Genomic DNA, 19,224 nt, shown 5'->3' with positions numbered 1-19,224 from the left:
CATTTCAATTAGCAGCCAAATGCTTAACCATTGCACCACCAGGGCCTCTTCATACCCTCAATTTCCTCTGCCTCTAGGAAGTCATTATGTTTGCCTTCGGGGAAACAGAAATATTAAAAGGCAAGGTTTGCTTGAAGTATGAGATCTGAAATAGTGCCCAATATTTCTTCTTAGATAAAATGATTCACTTTAAATACATATTTCATGTAACAGTTTTACAAGATGTAACTTTACAAGTATACAAATATACTTCGGTTTCTTGTATTCCATCAAATATCTAACTTGAGTCATCATTTCCACTAGATGGCAGAGCATTTATTCTTGTCCTTTCCAGGTAAACTCAACCAAATTTAATTACTTTCTAGTGTGAGGATTAAAACTCAATTGCATTAAAGAATTCATCACTATTCTATGCCTCCTCCTGAGGTGGATTAATGTGCAGTCAGTGATATGCTATTGATTGGGAGGGAGCACCTTCATTTTTCCTGTGCTGATATCTGTGGCTGGGGCAGTCAATATCACCATTTTTCCTTGCCATAGGGATAAAACTGGCTAATTCATAACCACATCGCCTAGCATTCGAAGCTTTTGACATGTCAGGAAAACTAATGAATCTTCACTCAGACCCACCTGGCTGTGCACCTGTCTTTGCATCCTCTGCCTGCATGTGCTATGTTTACTTTGGGAACTTGGAACTTGCTCCTTCTTAGGGCAAACAGGGAATGCTCCTTCTTCCACGCTTAGATGGACAGCTTTAAAGCAGGTGTCCTCTTTACCTACAGTGACACAAGGCCTGTAAGTGAGGACTTAACTGTACCTGAATTCTCTTGTTTAATCCATCAATTCTCCCCTAAAGCTTATATCCAGGGAAACAATTCTGAGAGGAAATAAATAATGATAACAAACATTATTATAGTATTTACTATGTGCTAAACACTTTTTTTTTTTAAACACTGTTCAAAGTGCTTGAGACGCGCTAAGTAATCTGATTCTCAGAACCACCTTGTGAGTAGGTACTTAGCAAAATTCCCATTAACAGATGGGGCAACTGAGGCACAAAGAGATGAAGTAACGTGCTTGAGGATCACACAGCTATTAGTGGTGGGGTTAGTATTTGAATCCAGAGAGCTGATTGCAGAAGTTTTACTCACATGTAGTATGCTCTACAGAGGTCTAGAAAGTCTTTGACTAGTAACTGAAGTTCAGAGAGTTCAGAGGGGTATTTCTCTTAATCATTGAATACAGCTGTGGGCTTCATTGCAGTTTAAAAAAAAAAGTCATTAGTAATATGTTTTCTATAGTCTGAGATATTTTACCAACAACATCTTGTTTGCTGGTGAAATCTACTAGGTTCCATGAAAAGATATCTATGACAGTATCCTGGTTTTAAATAAAGATCTACCTATACTCACCTTCTAGCCAAAACATAACATCACCAATATCTTGACATTTAAACAAAATTATTTCCTGAAGATGAAATTTTATAAATAAAAAGTCTGATTATTCCCATTTTTTCATTTTTCTTTTCCTGGCTATGGATTCAGGATATAAATTTGAAACTATGGTGAAAACATTTGATTTATTTTTTAAAACAGAGTGATAAAAATTAATATTGATGTAAGTGAGAAAGAAAGCCCATTTCTCTCAAACCTGGTGTTCCAGAATTTCAGTCTATTGACTTTTTGTCATCATTCTCATGAAGCTGAGTGGCACTACTTGGCTTTTAGTGGTAAACCATCTGATGTGAAAATGAGAATCCCTAAAGGAAAAAGGTGGGTTTGGAGCACAAGGGGGCAGATGGAGAAACTGAAAGTTAAGGTAGAATTCCGTGACCTTTTGAATGTCAGCAAAAAGAAGATAAAATTATTGGTTGACTAGAACAAGTCAGAGTTGGCCTACCCAAAATGCTATTTCCTGCCATAAAGTTTGGTTACAAAGCGGTAATTTGAAGATCCGGTGTGAGTAAGGGTTGAAGATGAGATAATTCTTACTAATGACCCACAGTTGGTTTATAGGAGGCTAAACAAAGAAAATCTCCACAATGCCTCTGAGGCCATTCCTTAGAACCAGCAGTAAACAGATTACTCGGCCTGGTCCAGCAAATTAGCCAAAGGCATGAGCACATGAGGTTGATCCCACCTGCACCGAGAGAGTATAAAAGGCCCTCTGCAAGGAGAGATGTTCAGACTGCAGTCACCTACACTCTTTCACTATCCAAAGGCATCCTCAACAACCAACACCATGTGTTGCAGCTACTACAGAAACTACTATGGGGGCCGTGACTACGGATGCTGTGGCTATGGAGGCCTGGGCTGTGGCTATGGAGGCCTGGGCTGTGGCTATGGCTCCTGCTATGGCCGTGACTTCCGTGGACTGGGCTGTGGCTATGGCTCCTGCTATGGCCGTGACTTCCGTGGACTGGGCTGTGGTTATGGCTCCTGCTATGGCCGTGACTTCCGTGGACTGGGCTGTGGTTATGGCTCCTGCTATGGCCGTGACTTCCGTGGACTGGGCTGTGGTTATGGCTCCTGCTATGGCCGTGACTTCCGTGGACTGGGCTGTGGCTATGGCTATGGCTCCCATTCTCTCTATGGCTGTGGCTACGGTTGTGGCTCTGGCTACGGCTCTGACTTTGGCTACTACTATTGAGGACATCTTGGGAGACTCTTACTCTCTACACCTGGACATTGTGATTCACCAATTCTGAATGCCACATGTCCTGAGCCTCTTCCTTGGGTGATGATTACACTATGTCATTGAAGTCTGGTATGGTCTGTTGTTGACCTGCAATCTAACCAACAATTCCCTGAATTTGCCTCGTGAGAGGTGGCAGAACAGAAAATCTACCTGTGACCTCACAGTTAAACTTTCATCAGGATGATGACTTCAGAGCAACCGTCCTGATGTCTTTCACTCTGGGACGTGTTTTTCTGATGAGCTAATAAATTTGTTTCATCTGGAAAAGCAGTGCTGGTTTTTATTTTGATCATTTAATGTCCAATATCACTTGTTACTTACTAACAGTTTTGTTTTGGTTTTCAAGAAAGGAAACAATTGCCTTGTTTGGGAGATAATCTCCCTTACTACTAGGTCAGCTTCTTCACTAATTCAAAGGTCAGTTGTCTTAGAAAAGCAACTTCATTTTGTAAACTTCATGCCTGGAAACTGTCAGGCCTAAGTGAAGTATTATTTAAAAATTGGGTTGAGCATTGCCTGGCACACATGGCAAACAGCAAAGAAAAAATGTGATTTTTCTAAACTTTCGTAGCATGATATCTCAGGAATAAATGGAAGCTGCCTCTCTTCTCTACTGCTACTCTTCTTTTGTTTTCTAAAGGTATCATTGTTTATGAAAAACACAACCTAAGGAATAATTTTATAGTCTGTTACATCCTAAGGTAGTAGTAGATTTTAAAACTAAAAAGACACTCTTTCAGATACAGACTGAGAAGTTTCAGAGTTTCTGAAGCTTGCATTTCAAGGTGGCATATGGTGCCGTGGGAGTATCTGAGGCTTTGTTGGGGATGGATCTCTTTCCAAGCTCATGTCGGTGTTGGCAGAATTCGGTTTCTTGCAGCTGCTGAATGAGAACTCATTTTCTTGCTGGCTGTTGGTTGGAGGTCCTTGCAGGCTGTCCACTAGAGGACATCCTCAGCTTCAAGAGACTGCCCAGGGTTCCTTTCCAAATAGGATCTCAAACACGGTTGCTTGCTTTCTCAAAGCCAGCAAAGGAGGGAGAGAGACTCCAGGACATGACTACTGAATCTTACATTGCAAAATCAAATGATCACACACAATTGCATACGTTGGCCATGTTCTCTTGGCTAGAAGTCAAAGATCTCACCCACACTGATGGGCAACAGGGCATTCACATCAGGAATCTGGGCATACCTTAGAATCTGTCCAGCACAGATTCAATGCTATAGCTTCTTCATAGTAGGAATTAGGAAATCATCCTTCATTTTTCAAAGCCGTGGAACAATTTGTAGAGCACTGAGATTATCTCATATTTGAAGATTTGGTAGAATGTTCCAGAGCTATCATCTGGGCCTGCAGCATTATTGTGGGGGCATTCCATAATTATTTTCTCCATTTCTTCTAAAGAAATTGATCATTTTATGATTTTTAAACCTAATGGTGTTGATTTTGGTAATCTGTATTCCACTAGGAAATTATATATTTCATCCAGGTTTTCAAATTTTTATGCATAGAGGTCTGCAAAGTAATCTCATATGATGTTTAACATTTCTTTTCTTTCAATGTTTCTTTCCCCTTAATTATTTTTTATTTAGTATATCTTTTCCTTTTTTTTCTTGATTGAACATAAGAGTGAAATATATGCATTTCCTAATAACTAATGATGTTAAGCATCTTTTCAGATGCTTGTTGGCCTTTTGTGTGTCTTCTTTGGAGATATATCTATTCAGATTATTTATCCATTTTAAAATTAGTTCATCTGTCTGATAAGTACAGTATTGATTTGTAAGAGTTCTTTAAAAAAAAAAAAAATTGCCATCAAGTCGATTCCGACTCAAAGCAACCTTACAAGACAGAGTAGAGTAGAACTGCCCCACAGAGTTTCCAAGGAGTGGATTCCAACTGCCGACCTTTTGGTTAGCAGCCATAGCACTTAACCACTGCACCACTAGGGTTTCCAAGAGTTCTTTAGATATCCTGTATGCAAGACTCTTATCATGTATATAACTTGCAAATATTTTTCCCATTCCTTGGGTTGTCTTTTCATTTTTTTTTTGATGGTGTCCTTTGAAAACCAAAGATTTTTAATTGATGAAGTCTGCTGGTTGACTTTTTAATGAGCAGTCCACCTACAGACACCTCAGAAGAAAGGCCTGGTGATCTACTTCCAAAAAACTAGGCAATGAAGTCCATATGGAACACATTTCTATTCTTATACACATGGGGTCACCATGAAGGCGCAGTTCATGGCGTGTGTTCAGTCATCCTGTGTTAACTGTAGTTTTATTTGACTCCTTTTTCTTCCCCTGATGGTACCATTAAATGATCTGCCTTTGTTGGTATCATACTCAGCTGTTACGCTTCACTAATAGTTGGTTGATTACTTTATTATTTTCAAAATATCCCTGGGCACAAATTAATCTACAGTCTAATTAAGTTAAATTCAGGTTCCCTAGCAGGGTTTTTTTTTTTGGAGGGTGGTTCTTGAGACCATTATTTGAGGCTTGTTCTGCACCCAGAAGGGCTTTTCATAGCTGTTTTTTTTTTTTTCCTTCCGTGTTCTCTCTGGTAAAATAACTGGTCTACTGTTTAGCTAGATGATTTCACGGAGCTACCAGCCTCTTCTCCATTGTCCTCGGGAAAAGCCTTAGACTTGAGATTCGCCAGACTCTATTCTAAATAAAAGCAGCTCATCTTGGGAGAAATTCAGAGCTCTATGTTTTTATGGCCCATCTTTTATCCTGTGCAAAATATCTGAATACCTGCTCCAGAACTAGGGACAGGAACAGCAGCCTGCTTCTTTCCTTATAAAGACACACCTGTCTAGGGTGGTAGTTTCTGGTTTTCTAGGCTTGCCACTTTTGTCCTGATATCTTCAGCCTACTAGTAAGATACTGTGAGGAAGAAGGCAAGGCAATAGATCCCCAAGATTGTCAGCCTGTTGCACCTAGCGTAGAGCCTTGGCCCTAGAAGCGGGAGCTGGGTAGAAAGAGGAATACGTTAACCTCTTGCATGCATTCACCTGGAGGTTAGCCAATGCAGCACAGAACCGGGGTGAATGAGATATGATTACAGCCTGCCCCAACTAGACAGATATTGTAGTCCTTGACCAGGAGCTGAGAGGAGAGGGAGCACTGTATTCTTGGTCACACTTGCCTGGAGTGGAGCTTTCAGGCTGCTGGAAAGAGGAATGGAGAAATCGCAACATGGCTCAAGAGGATCAAGACAAACATTTCTTACCAAGGTTTAGTAGATTTTCTTGAATAAATGCTTCTTCATTTTATGTGTCATTCGAACGATTTTTAAAGTCTTTTAAAAAAAATAATCTTCACTAGTCATGGCTGTTTTACTGGGGAGTGAGTCCGTGAACTTCTTCATATCATCATTCTAGAAGTGAATCTTTCACCTGATTTTTGACAAACTTGTAAGAGTTATTTAATGGAAGAAATATAGCCTCAGCCTCCATTGCAAAAGGCCTCTTTAAGGTATTAGTAGGCAAAAATGTCACTTGAATGACTAAAGGGAGCCTGACCCAAGTCATGGTCTTTTCAGTTGCTCCATGTGCATGCGAAACTGGACAATATAAAAGGAAGGCAGATGGAGAACTGATGCATCAAACTGTAGTGTTGGCGAAGAATATTGACTACATCATAGGCTGCCAGAAGAATGAAAAAATCAACTTTAGAAAAAAAAAATACAACCAGAATTATTCTTAGAAGTAAAGATGGTAATATTTCATCTTGCTTGCTTTGGGCATATCATAAGGAAAGAACAATCACTATAAAAAGGACCTTGAGGTTGGTAGAGCAGAGTGTCAGCAAAAGAAAGGAAACATTTAATGTGATGGATTGACATAATAGCCAAACAATGGGCTCAAATATTCCAATAATCATGAAGACGGCACAGAACCAGACAATGTTATAGTCCAGTCTACTAGAAAAAGGGGTTTTCTTCAGTCCCTCTCCATTCAGTTTCACTGCCTGTCAGTATCTGGAGGTTTCAGGGTGATACAGCCCCATATGCTCTCTGTCTTCAATTGATGGAGGAGAAACAGCTATAGATGCTTTCAGAAAACATGCATTTGGGGAATAGTTAAGAGCCTAGCCAGCATCTTACTTTGATCTCCATTTAGAAATTAATTATTTTTATGGAGCCCTGATGGCACAGTGGTTAAGAGCTACCGTGAGCTATAGGTGCTAACCAAAAGGTCTGCAGTTTGAATCCACTGGCCACTCCTTGGAAACTCTATGGGACAGTTCTACTCTATGAGTCTGAATCAACTTGACGGCAACAGGTTTGGTTTGGTTTTTGTTATCAGTTGTAGGTACCACAAAATCTAACATTAGGTGCTAAAAGACTAGAAGCTATTCTTGCTTTTTATTTTATGATTGTTGATGCTATTATTAATAATTCATAATAAATGGAGTTAATAAAGATAAGCTATTACAAATAGCTTTATGGCCCATTGACCAAGCTAGGATTGTTGTTGTCATTTTTTTTAGGTGCCATTGAGTAGGTTCCGACTCATAGCGACCCTATGCACAACAGAACAAAACACTGCCTGATCCTGTGCCATTCTTAAAATTGTTTCTATGCTTGAGCCCATTGTTGCAGCTACTGTGTCAATTCATCTGATCAAAGATCTTCCTCTCTTTTGCTGGCCCTATACTTTACCAAGCATGTTGTCCTTCTCCATTGACTGGTTCCTCCTGATATCATGTCCAAAGTAGTGAGATGAAGTCTCGCCATCCTTGCTTCTAAGGAACATTCTGGCTGTACTTCTTCCAAGACAGATTTGTTCATTCTTTTGGCAGTCCTTTGTATATTCAATATTCTTCACCAACAGCATAATTCAAAGGCATCAATTCTGTTCGGTCTGTCTTATTCATTTTCCAGCTTTCGCATGCATATCAGGTGATTGAAAATACCATGGCTTGGGTCAGGTGCATCTTAGTTCTCAAAGTGACATCTTTGCTTTTTAACACTTTAAGAGGTCTTTTGCAGCAGATTGGCCCAATGTAGTATGTTGTTTGATTTCCTGAATGCTGCTTTCATGGGTGTTGATTGTGGATCCAAGTAAAAGGAAATCTTTGATTTCATATGTATGCTTTTCAGCCTATATATTGGGTCAGGTGTGTATTTGCACAAATTTGGTCTAACCAAGCCACTTGGTTGCACGACTCACATCAAAAAGCAAGCAGGGTTTGACCCTTTCAAAAAGTTCCCTTAAACAGATCTCAAATTCTGTGTCTTTCTGTGGCAATGTGGAAATGATAAACATAAAACTGTCTGTGCAGTCACTATGCATAGGATGAGTTTTGGGATTATTTTTGTCAGTGAATGAAAAGAAACACCCATAGTATAAGATTTAGTGGAGAAAATTAAAGCTTCCCAGAGGCACAATTTCAAATTCAGAAAGAATGAAATACAGCAGTAATAGAATAAAATGATGAGAAAAGGGTGCTGTTTGTTCCCACATCTGTAGCCAAACATTGCATATGTTGAAGGTGAGGCTGTGCTCATATCAAGGTAAATCATGATAAGTCTTGGATCTGCTCATGAAAACACATTTTATAAATGCACTGTTGAATGTAGCTCCTGATCAGACCTAAAATACTCATATAATCAGCTACAGATAGTCAAAGCTTAGCAACCTCACACACACATACACACATACGCACCCACACACATGCATACGTACCCCCCACAATTACATATAATCTATGTAAATAATCATATAAGGAAATGCTGTAAGTTTTCAAAAGATAACTTTAATGAAAAATGACTTTGGAACCTTTTCCAATTGCAAATGGTTAAGATTGCTTGTATTCAATCCAACCCTGTAATAATAACACAACATCAAAGTGCTTTTTTCCTAAATTGTAGGGAAATCCAGGTGAGTTCATCAAGGAAGTTCTGATGTTGCATAGTAGCCTAAGATCCGGTTGTCATTGCTTGAATAGACAATAACACTGTTACTATAAATAACGCAGGAGGAGCCATCTACAATTTCTCAGAAGAAGCCAGAAGACCAGTATCTTCCGTAGCAGCATGGGTGATAACAGGGATATCCATAGCCACCATATCCAGAGCCATAGCCACTCCCATAGCCACAGCCATAGCCATAGGCCAGGCTGCCATAGCCATAACCAAGGCCACCATAGTAGTTTCTGTAGAAACTCATGGCATCAGGAGAGGAAGGTTCAGCTGAAGAGCAGTCAGTTTCTAGAGTTTTGGGTAGATGATCTGCACAGGGCCTTATATGCCAACTGAGTGGGATATAGGGAAACCACAGGCACTTTTGGATTCGTGTTCTAATCTAAATGGCATTAAAGTCACCTTGAGTATTTCTTATAACCAATATACCCAAGACATCCTTGATGTATGTCACTATGCCAGCAATGAAATCATGTGCCTTTAATGAGAGATTGTTCTTCTAATTTGTTGGCTTGTTTATTTAAGATCCTAAATTTAAACTATATTACTAGCTACGTTGAGATCATACAATCCATCCAGATTTTATCTATTGAAAATTACTTTTTATAGTTTAATTAAAAAAAAATTGGCATTGAGTCAAAATCGTTTAATTATATCCTCCGAATTACCTACATACATGGAGCCTTGGAAAAAAGGGGCTTGAAATGTGTAGGGAAGGGTGGAAAAGTTTGAAGGAGAAGACAGGCAAGATTTAGAGATTTTAGTGTACAAGTTGTTCACTCCGTTGTTAAATCTTTTAGGTGCTGTTGTAAATGGATGTGTTTCCTTATCATTCACTAGTAAAACTCTGAGTTATAAAGTGTTCTATCATTTTCATGCAGAACAAATATTACTCATTTTGGTTTATCCTTCATATGTATTACCCATTGCTGCCGAGTCAATTCCGACTCAAAGCGAACCTATAGGACAGAGTAGAACTGCCCCACAGGGTTTCCAAGGGGTGGCTGGTAGATTTGAACTGCTGGCCTCTTGGCAAGCAACTGGGCTCTTATCTATTCTGTATGTGATCCAAAGCAGAGCAGAGTCCCTGAAGTTTAACCCATGGATTCTGGTTATATAGAAAGGGAAGGCCTTATTCTATTAGCGTCTTGAGTTTAAAAATCTGTTACAGAAAATCTCAAATCCATATTGACCTCTTCTAGGTGGTATAAACAGTTTGCACATGACTGTTAACCTAAAGTTGGGCAGTTCGAACCCACTCAACGGTACCTTGAAACATAGGCCTGGCAACCTGCTGGTGACATGTAACATAAATATTAGTCAAGAAAACCTTGTGGAGAGTTCTACTCTGTAGCATGTGAGGTCGCCATGAATCAACAAACCCCTGATGTGATGCACTGAAAAAGGCATGCGTCTTCTGGTTTTCTTGCCCAAAATCTGTAACCTCAATGCACTTATGGGAAAAGATCAAATTGGGGAACAGCCTAAAAAACATCTGACTCTAAGACTGTCAAGGTCCTGAAAGTCCAGGAAAGACTGAGGAACTGTCTCCATTAGAGGATTTAAAGAGATACAAAAACGCAATGCAATGTGGAATCCTGAACTGAACCCGGGAACAGAAAAATGACACTAATGAAAAAAATGGTGACTTTCAAATAGAGTTTGTAATTTAGTCAACAGCATTGTGCCAGGTTAATATCTTAGTTGCAATAAGTTTTCAATGGTTATATGAGTAAGCTGTAACCTGTTGCCGTCAAGTTGATTCCAACTCATAGCGACCCTAGGCCAGAGCAGATCTGCCCTATAGAGTTTCCAAGGAGTACCTGATAGATTCGAACTGCTAACCTTTTTTTTAGTATCTGTAGCTCTTAACCACTATGCCACCAGGGTTTCTGGTTACATGAGAGGTACATAAAAATAATATTTTGGCTCAGAACTGTCACTGGAATCTCAGAAGTGTGTGTGTAATGCCACCTTCCCGCAAGCACTCTCTTAAAGACACGGAAGTACATTCTGAACTGTAATATGACACCGCTCCCGTGTTTTCTTGTTCCACTCAAAAGTTGTCAGGCTGATTTGAATGAAGACAGCAATAATTCAAAAGTATGCAAGAGACATCTGTGTGCCTAGTTACAAAGAGGGTGATGGTTTAAAGTCTTCAGAAAGAGACAGGTCTCTAATACTTTGAAACACACAAATATCTGATGCTAAACCTGTCTGATAGTTACTTGGAATATTAACTAATTACAGCATATATGATTTTTAACAAAAAAGGGAGAGAAGGAAACAGAAATTGGATGTCAGAGAATAATTTACTTATTTTACTTCAGTAGAAGCCAAACATTAATAAGAATTAGATCCATTGGCATGAGTAGTAAAGCAGAAAACATTTTGCGTGGATGGAGTTCTCTGGAAATTTTAATTAATTGGATTATATCAGCATCCCAGGGAGAAAAGGCATATTGTGTGTTCAGTACAGAAAAGGTACTGAAACCCTGAAGAGGATAATTAATTTGAATCAAGAAGGAAGAAACTTTCTGCATCAAATGGAACATGATTCTTTGTGAAATGTTGAGAAAAAGTACAGACAGAGCTATTAGGGATCGAGGGAAAATCAGATTGAGATTAACGAAAGTGTTCTTCATTTATATAAAAGGTTGGTATAGGAGGTTAAAATAAAAGCTTAGTTTGAGGCAGAATTTTGTAACTGTGTGTGTCTTCTCTACTTTAGGCCTCTGTTGATTAAGGGGAGTCCAAAACAAGAGGTTAAACAAGCCAAAGCTCGTTCATACCTCTGTGGTGGAAAAACATCCTGTGGTGGAAAAACAACAAATTAATTAGGCTAGTCATAAAATTAGCCAATAGCATGAGCACATGTGGTTGGTCCCACCCACACTGAGACCATATGAAAGGCCCTCTGCAGGGAGAAATGTCCAGACTGCAGTCACCTACACTCCTTCTCTACTTAAAGACAACCTCAACAACCAACACCATGTGTTGCAGCTACTACGGAAACTACTATGGGGGCCGTGGCTACGGAAGCTGTGGCTACAGATGCCTGGGCTGTGGCTATGGAGGCCTGGGCTGTGGCTATGGAGGCCTGGGCTGTGGCTATGGCTGTGGCTCTGGCTTTGGCTACTACTATTGAGGACACCATGGGAGACTCTACACCTGTGACATCATGATTCAGCAACTCTGAATGTCATACATCCTAAGTCTCACGCTTAGGCCATGTTTATGCTACATTGCAGGGTCCTGATGTGACTTTGCTGAAGACTTGTCGCCCAGTCCCTCTGGATCTGACACCCCAAATTCTTTCTTTCCTGGATTTGACACATGATATGTGGGAGAATGTGGAATTCATCCTGTGAACTCCTGTGTATCTTCTCATTGGGATTTTGATTTTTCATGCACAAGCTTTCTCCGTTTACCTAATAAGCTTGTTTAATCTGAAATAGCAGATCTGATTTTCTTTTCATTTACTGTTTCCTACTTCTCTTTCTGGAAACCCCAGCGGCGTAGTTGTTAAGAGCTACAGCTGGTAACCAAAAGGTCAGCAGTTTGAATCCACCAGGCACTGCTTGGAAACCCTACAGAGCAGTTCTACTCTGTCTTATAGGGTCGCTGTGAATCAGAATCAACTCAATGGCAACGGGTTTGGTTATGGTTTGGTATTTATTTTTCTGGCTTTTTTTTTTCCTGTTCGTATTATAGTAAACAATTGTCTCCTTAGGCACAATCTTCACTAAATATTTCTACTTCAGCGGCTCTACCAAATTCTTGATTAGTGACACTCAGAAACTAAGAATCTCTGTGTCCCTCAGTGTGCACTCTGGTAAAGTAATGATGTGGGAGCACTTACCCTCTGTGAAGGTTAGACCCCAAGAAGAGATTTTTTTTTTCCTCAAAACTATACTCGTATGAGGAGTTGCTTTTCCTATTTACTTAATTCTTTAAGCTTAGAATTTTTATTTGATATCAAATGGAAATTTGATGGTCTACGCCACTCGTCTCAAGAAGCAGTGGATTTTAAAACCATCTTTACCTGTCTAGTAAGCTATAATATCTGGATACAAACAATTCCTTAGATATAGATTCACAAGTCAAGACTGTTGTCAATTATAATTTTCCAAGAAATATAACCTCTATGTGTCTTAATGTCACTTAAAATTGATTAACATTCTTAGCACTCTAACATATTGAACTTGATGTTAAATAGTGCCATTAACAGCCCCCATGCAAATGCAGTTTGTAGACACATTGGCTGCTTAAAGTCTTCAAATCATGAATAACTCCAATTGAAATTCACAACCATAGGTCCTTCTACATTTTACCCTGTTCCTTATTTATATCTCTCTTTCGTTATAGTGAGAGTCCTCATCCCCCAACACTAACACTACATTTACTGCAGTACACATAAAATAAAAATATTTCCTTAATTGCCATACTAAAACATAAAACATTAACATTGTCACTTACCTGCTTGCAATATTGGGCAAATTATTGAACTTCTTTGGCCTTAGTATCCTTATACACAAATTTAGTATAATAACACAACCTACCTTCTAGGATTGTCATGAGTATTAAATATGTTAAGATATGTACAGCACTTAGAACAATGTCTGGTGTTTAAGAAGTGCTTTATATATATATATATATATATATATATATATTTTACCTTTTTCACTTACACGCATGGCTTAGTTTCTGGTTATTTGCATACGAAAGAATAATTTTCTGTTGAACTTGTTCTACTGCTTATTTAATTCTTATGTCAAATCTTGGAATAATAATTTATATTTATCATCTAAATAATAATAATTAAATAGCATTTACTAGCTGTTTACCACCGGGCAATCACGGTGCCAAGCCCTTTATATGCATCATCTCATATAATCCTGAGAACAACCCTGTGATGTGGTAAAATTATCCCCATTTTACAGCTGAAAAAAAAAAGGAAAGAGATTAAGTAACCTCCTCAAATGGCAGCTGAGTGGCAAAAGAGATGTCTCATAGCCACTTTTTTTGTCTTTTGTGTAAATAATTTTGTGCATAAATACAGACTCCCTCCCCCCCCCCCCACAAAATTGGGAAGAATCTCCCAGGATAAGCTATAGGGTCACTATGAGTAAGAATCAACAACGGGGTTTTTTGTTTTTTTTGATCCCTTCATTGTTATTGATTAATACTAAATTAAAATGTATCTGAAGATCAAGTCTACTTTTTATGCCCCCAAAGGGCTTTCGTTATATGCTTCCCTGCCCCTTTATTCTCTTCCCCTCTCTGCTTATGAAAATTCTACTCTCATCTAGAACCTTTTGTCAATATCTCTTACTTTTTTCTGTAGAATTTTTATCTTCTTACACTTTTGCTCCAAATTCTAGAAGAAATTTCTGAACTTGTCCCCTGATTTCACTTCATGTTCATTATTTTTGTGTCTTCGATCAACATGTACGTCCGGAAATAAACTCTTTCATGGTAAATACGTATTTCTTCTCAGATTTTGCCATTTGCATGTCATCCTGCTATGATCTATAGATTCCCTGGCTCTTCAACACTAGCTGATTTTAGAATTAAAAACTGTGTTCCAGGGTTCATCCCTTCTCTTGCAATAGCACTGTTTTGAAAGTTAGGCTCATTCTAAAGCCTCGGATTGAGCAGCTGATTTTGAATAGTTAGCTATTTTCATGTGGTTTTATCCTTAAAAAGAAGGACGTGTACGTACCCAGTATTGAGACTAAAGATTTGTTCTATTAGAACTCATGTGTTCATAAGTAAATCTTTCATAACAGACAAATACAAAGAAAGTATTTAGATTTTTAACTTTATTTTGCCTAATTGGGACTATCCATTATTTTCAAGGGAGACATAACTGTACGGGCAAGAGGAGGTGGTAGTTCCTAACACTACATAAGAGTTTTTATACACATGTTCATTGTAGCAACCTTGCAGCTCTATACTGGCAGATTAATAATGTTCTTCTGATATTTCTCCCATCTTGTCTCTAGCTGAGATTGTATTTCTTATACAGAGAATCACAAGCTATTTACTTTTTTTTTTTTCACCCAGTCTTGTTGCCAATATATCATAAAGAAATAATCTTAGGCTCCTTGAATATGGATGGCAAGTACATCTATGGTATTTTTTTATTAATTTCTTCTAGTATTACAGATTTTTTAACTATTTTTACTATTTTCTCTCTCTTTTTGAAGACATTTGGAACCACACCAAATAGTACTATTTACCATCACTCTTTTGGTCCTAAAGTCAGTATTAATGCTATATTATTTTAAAATATATGTATTTTAATACATGAACATTATAACAACATTCAATCAGTCAAGATTCTTGGTACACAGCAACATAACAAATATCAGAAATTGCATAAATCAAAGAATTAGCTCTCTCAGATTTTCTTGGATGCCTATGTAATCAGGAATAATGAAATAATATGGGCATGATATGTTCTGTGAAATAGGACATCATGTGATTTGGACTTTCTTCTAACACTATATTATACACAGGTAGTCTCTGAATTATGAATAAGTTCTATTCTAAGTCTGTATTTAAGTCAAATTTGTCCGTAAATTGGAACCGCTAGGTATGGTTTGTACCTAATGTCAGTTAGTCAAATGTTTATCTTAGTATATAGCATATAGTGTACCTTTCTCTGCATAAAAAGTTTAAAGAAACACTGTATGTACACTATAATAGGTGCATAAGAAAAGTAAATAAATGCTTTTTTAATTTTACTTCTATAAACTAACCTCAGGCTAATTTGTAAACGTTTTTAATTTTTAATTTTTTTATTTCAATTTAAACTTACATTTTTTCTGCTGTTTGAAATTTTATGTAAAGACTTTCTCAGCCTGTATCACACATGGGTTAGCGAAGCAGAGAAAGACCATCCAGATCACTGTTCTCAACTGCCTCCCAGTGTTCCACTGGCAGAGTTTCAGGTCGACTATCCTCCATTGATGAATGGTCACCAGTAATGATAACATCATCTCCTGTAATGCCTGAAGGACCTGGCTGAGGATCTTCTTGGGGAGGGTTGGCTTCTTCAGGAATATGTCCAGTGTTGTTTGCCTAGTTTGTTTTTTTCTTTTTTCATAAATTTCTTTATACTCAGCGAACACTACATGAGGGTTCCTCTCTATTGATGAAAAGCATTCAGTGTTTGGGTCCACCTCTTCAGCACCCTTCAGCAAGCTGTTAAGATCTGCAAAGAATTTGGTTCACCCCTTAACAATGAGCCTCTCCTGTGCCATAAGATGATTCTTCCCATATCCAACTTTCTCGTGGTTCTCTCCTGAATTCAGGACTCCATTGAGTAATCATCCTGCAACGTCACAGCAAAAAAAAAAAAAAAAAAAAAGAAAGCAAGTCTGTCTTTATCTGTCTGTCTGTCTAGCTAGCTAGCTAGCTAGCTATTTCTCCTGTATCTTTCTAAAAGGATTTACGGGAACTTACCAGAGCAATTGAATAATAGGAAAGCAGGACGCTCTTATCTTTAAAGTATTGATGATTACAGAATTTTAGCTGAAGACCCAAATACCAGCATTGCCTCTTGTCAGGTTGAGTCACACAGGCACAAGATGACAATTGGAGTCCTGGTACAAATCTATATCACAGTGGGATTAGTGGGTCCATGAAGCCACTTGATAAGTTCCGCAGTCCTGGGGCATAAATAACGTGGGCATACGTCGAAGTTAACAAAATTCCCACAAAGATCCATGAACTACGGAATAAAATGGTAAAGTTCAAACGACAGACCTTGAAATTGGTCAGCAGTCAAGACAGTACACCAGAAGCAATGTTACGTTCTGTACGGAATGGCAGGGATTAGTACCAATCTTAAAGAACTTAAAGAATGTAGACACAAAAATAAAATTTCACAAAAAATAAATATTCTCTGAAGGTTATAAGTCTAGAAGTGATAGAGCAACTGAAAAAGAAATATTGAAAAACCCCACTACCGTTGAGTCAATTCTGACTCATAGCAACCCTGTAGGACAGAGTAGAACTGCCCCATAGAGTTTCCAAGGAGCGCCTGGTGGATTGGAACTGCCAACCTCTTGGTTAACAGCTGTAGCACTTAACCATTATGCCACCACGGTTTCTGAAGAAATATTGAGAGAATATATATTTAAAACAGTTAATTGGTATCTTTCTTAGAAACAAGCAAATCAAAAAATTCAAAAAGATAACATAAATTCTATTACATTTTATTCTATTTTAAGAAAACATGGTTGTTATTTCAGGGTAATCAAGTGTTTTGGAGAATGTTGGGACACAGAATGATTCATGAAAATCATCAAGGTAGGAGAAGTTATAAAAGTTGTTGTTGTTGTTAGGTGCCGTCGAGTTGGTTCCGGCTCATAGCAACCCCATGTACAGCAGAATGAAACACTGCCAGGCCCTGTGCCATCCTCACGATCATTGATATGCTTAAGCCCATTGTTGCAGCCACTGAGTCAATCAATCTCATTAAGGGTCTTCCTATTTTTTGATGACTGTGTAGTTTACCAAGCATGATGTTCTTCTCCAGGGACTGATGCCTCCTGATGACATGTCCAATGTATGTAAGACATAGTCTTGTCATCTTTCCTTTTAAGGAGCATTCTGGTTGTACTTCTTCCGAGACAGATTTGTTCATTCTTTTGGCAGTTGGTGGTATATTCAGTATTCTTCTCCAACACCACAATTCAAAGGGGCCAATTCTTCTTTGGTCTTCTTTATTCATCCTCCAGCTTTTACGTGGATAGGAGGTGATTGAAAACACCATGGCTTGGGTCATATGCACCTTAATCTTCAAGGTGACATTTTTGCTTTTCAGCACTTTAAATAGGTCTTTTGCAGCAGATTTGCCGGATACAATGAGTCTTTTGATTTCTCGACTGCTGCTTCCAAGGCAATTGATTGTAGATCCAAGTAAAATGAAATCCTTGACAACTTTGATCTTTTCTCTGTTTATCATGATGTTGCTTATTGTTCCAGGTGTGAGGGCTTTTGTTTTCTTTATGTTGAGGTGTAATCCATACTGAAGACTGTGGTCTTTGATATTCATCAGTAAGTGTTTCAAGTCCTTCTTACTTTCAGCAAGCAAGCTTGCTGCATAACACAGAGTGTTAATGAGTCTTCCTCCAATTCTGATGCCCTGTTCTTCTTTGTATAGTCTAGCTTCTCAGGTTATTTGCTCAGCATACAGATTGAATAGGTATGGTGAAAGGGTATAACCCTGACGCACATCTTTCCCGACTTTAAACCACACAGTATTCCCTCGTTCTGTTTGAATGACTGCCTCTTGGTCTATGTACAGATTCCTCATGAGCACAATTAAGTGTTCTAGAATTCCCATTTTTCACAATATTATCCATATTTTGTTATGGTCCACACAGTCGAATGCCTTTGCATAGTCAAACAAAGCACAAGTAGACATCTTTCTGATATTCTCTGCTTTCAGCCAGGATCCCTCTGACATCAGCAATGATATCTCTGGTTCCACGTTGTCTTCTGAATCTGGCTTGAATTTCTGGCAGTTCCCTGTCGATACACTGCCACAGCCACTTTTGAGTGGTGACTAGTGTGGCAGATTCTAAATGTTTTAAATAGAGCACCTGAGCAACCTGAACCATGTTTCTTTCCCCTTCACTCTTTTTTTTTTTTAATTGTGCTTTAAGTGAAAGTTTATAAATCAAGTCAGTCTCACACAAAAATTTATATATACCTCGCTATTTATTCCTAATCGCTCTCCCCCTAGTGAGACAGCCCCCTCCTTCCCTCCACTCTCTCTTTTCATGTCCATGCCACCAGCTTCTAACCCTCTCTACCCTCTCAGCCCCCCTCCAGGCAGGAGATGCCAACATAGTCTCAAGTGTCCACCTGTTCCAAGAAGCTCACTCCTCACCAGCATCCCTCTCCAACTCATTATCCGGTCCAATCCCTGTCTGAAGAGTTGGATTTGGGAATGGTTCCTGTCCTGGACTAACAGACCTGGGGGCCATGACCACCGGGGTCCTTCTAGTCTCAGTCAGACCATTACGTCTGGTCTTCATATGAGAATTTGGGGTCTGCATCCCACTGCTATCCTGCTTCCTCAGGGGTCCTGTGTTGTGTTCCCTGTCAGGTCCCCTTCACTCTTAAACACAATTTTTCTTGCCTGAAATGAATGGTTTACCAGGTCTGTTAGCAATTAAGTGTAAGTGAAAACCGGAACTCTATTTGTATTCCGGTGGAGAGAATTACTGTAGGGCTTTCTTAAATGTGGGTGTGGCAAGAACCTAAAAAGCAATACCACATATCCTATCTAAGAAGGGAAAACCTTGAAAATATCAGCACTCAGAGATCTGGGGTCATGTACAGGAAAGGTCAACTTCAGCACAACAGGCCAGGTTCAAGTTATGACCTGATGCAGCCTGGAGCACCAGTTAAGAGAATGTCAGTCTATAGAGCTAAACTATGAAGTGCTAAAAAATCATCATGGAAAAAAAAAAAAAGATACTACCCTCTCTTTACCAGACAAGAGACTGAGATTTACTAAGTTCACAGATTGTTCTAAAGTCATGAATCTGACAATGAGTACAGCAA

At 38.8% G+C, this 19,224-nt stretch overlaps 2 protein-coding genes across 2 annotated transcripts; one reads left to right on the top strand and one right to left on the bottom strand.

Moving 5' to 3' along the window:
• The first annotated feature begins 1,782 nt into the window (after positions 1-1,782).
• Positions 1,783-2,980, top strand: LOC111750694 (keratin-associated protein 6-3). The gene has a single exon (XM_064272969.1). It carries the CDS (start codon positions 2,179-2,181, stop codon positions 2,647-2,649), a length of 471 nt encoding a protein of 156 aa, XP_064129039.1. The 5' UTR covers positions 1,783-2,178; the 3' UTR covers positions 2,650-2,980.
• Positions 2,981-8,710: 5,730 nt separating this feature from the next.
• Positions 8,711-8,881, bottom strand: LOC111750678 (keratin-associated protein 20-2-like). The gene has a single exon (XM_023548181.1). The coding sequence runs from the start codon at positions 8,879-8,881 to the stop codon at positions 8,711-8,713; it is 171 nt and encodes a 56-aa protein (XP_023403949.1).
• Positions 8,882-19,224: the final 10,343 nt, after the last annotated feature.

This window comes from Loxodonta africana, chromosome 20, assembly GCF_030014295.1.
Source record: "Loxodonta africana isolate mLoxAfr1 chromosome 20, mLoxAfr1.hap2, whole genome shotgun sequence".
Lineage (NCBI taxonomy): Eukaryota > Metazoa > Chordata > Mammalia > Proboscidea > Elephantidae > Loxodonta > Loxodonta africana.
This window is presented reverse-complemented; position numbering and strand designations above follow the sequence as displayed.

What these genes read in the sequence shown, in the direction of transcription:
- LOC111750694 (XM_064272969.1), top strand. Translation starts at nt 2,179, where the DNA reads ATGTTCAGACTGCAGTCACCTACACTCTTTCACTATCCAAAGGCATCC.
- LOC111750678 (XM_023548181.1), bottom strand. Translation starts at nt 8,881, where the DNA reads ATGAGTTTCTACAGAAACTACTATGGTGGCCTTGGTTATGGCTATGGC.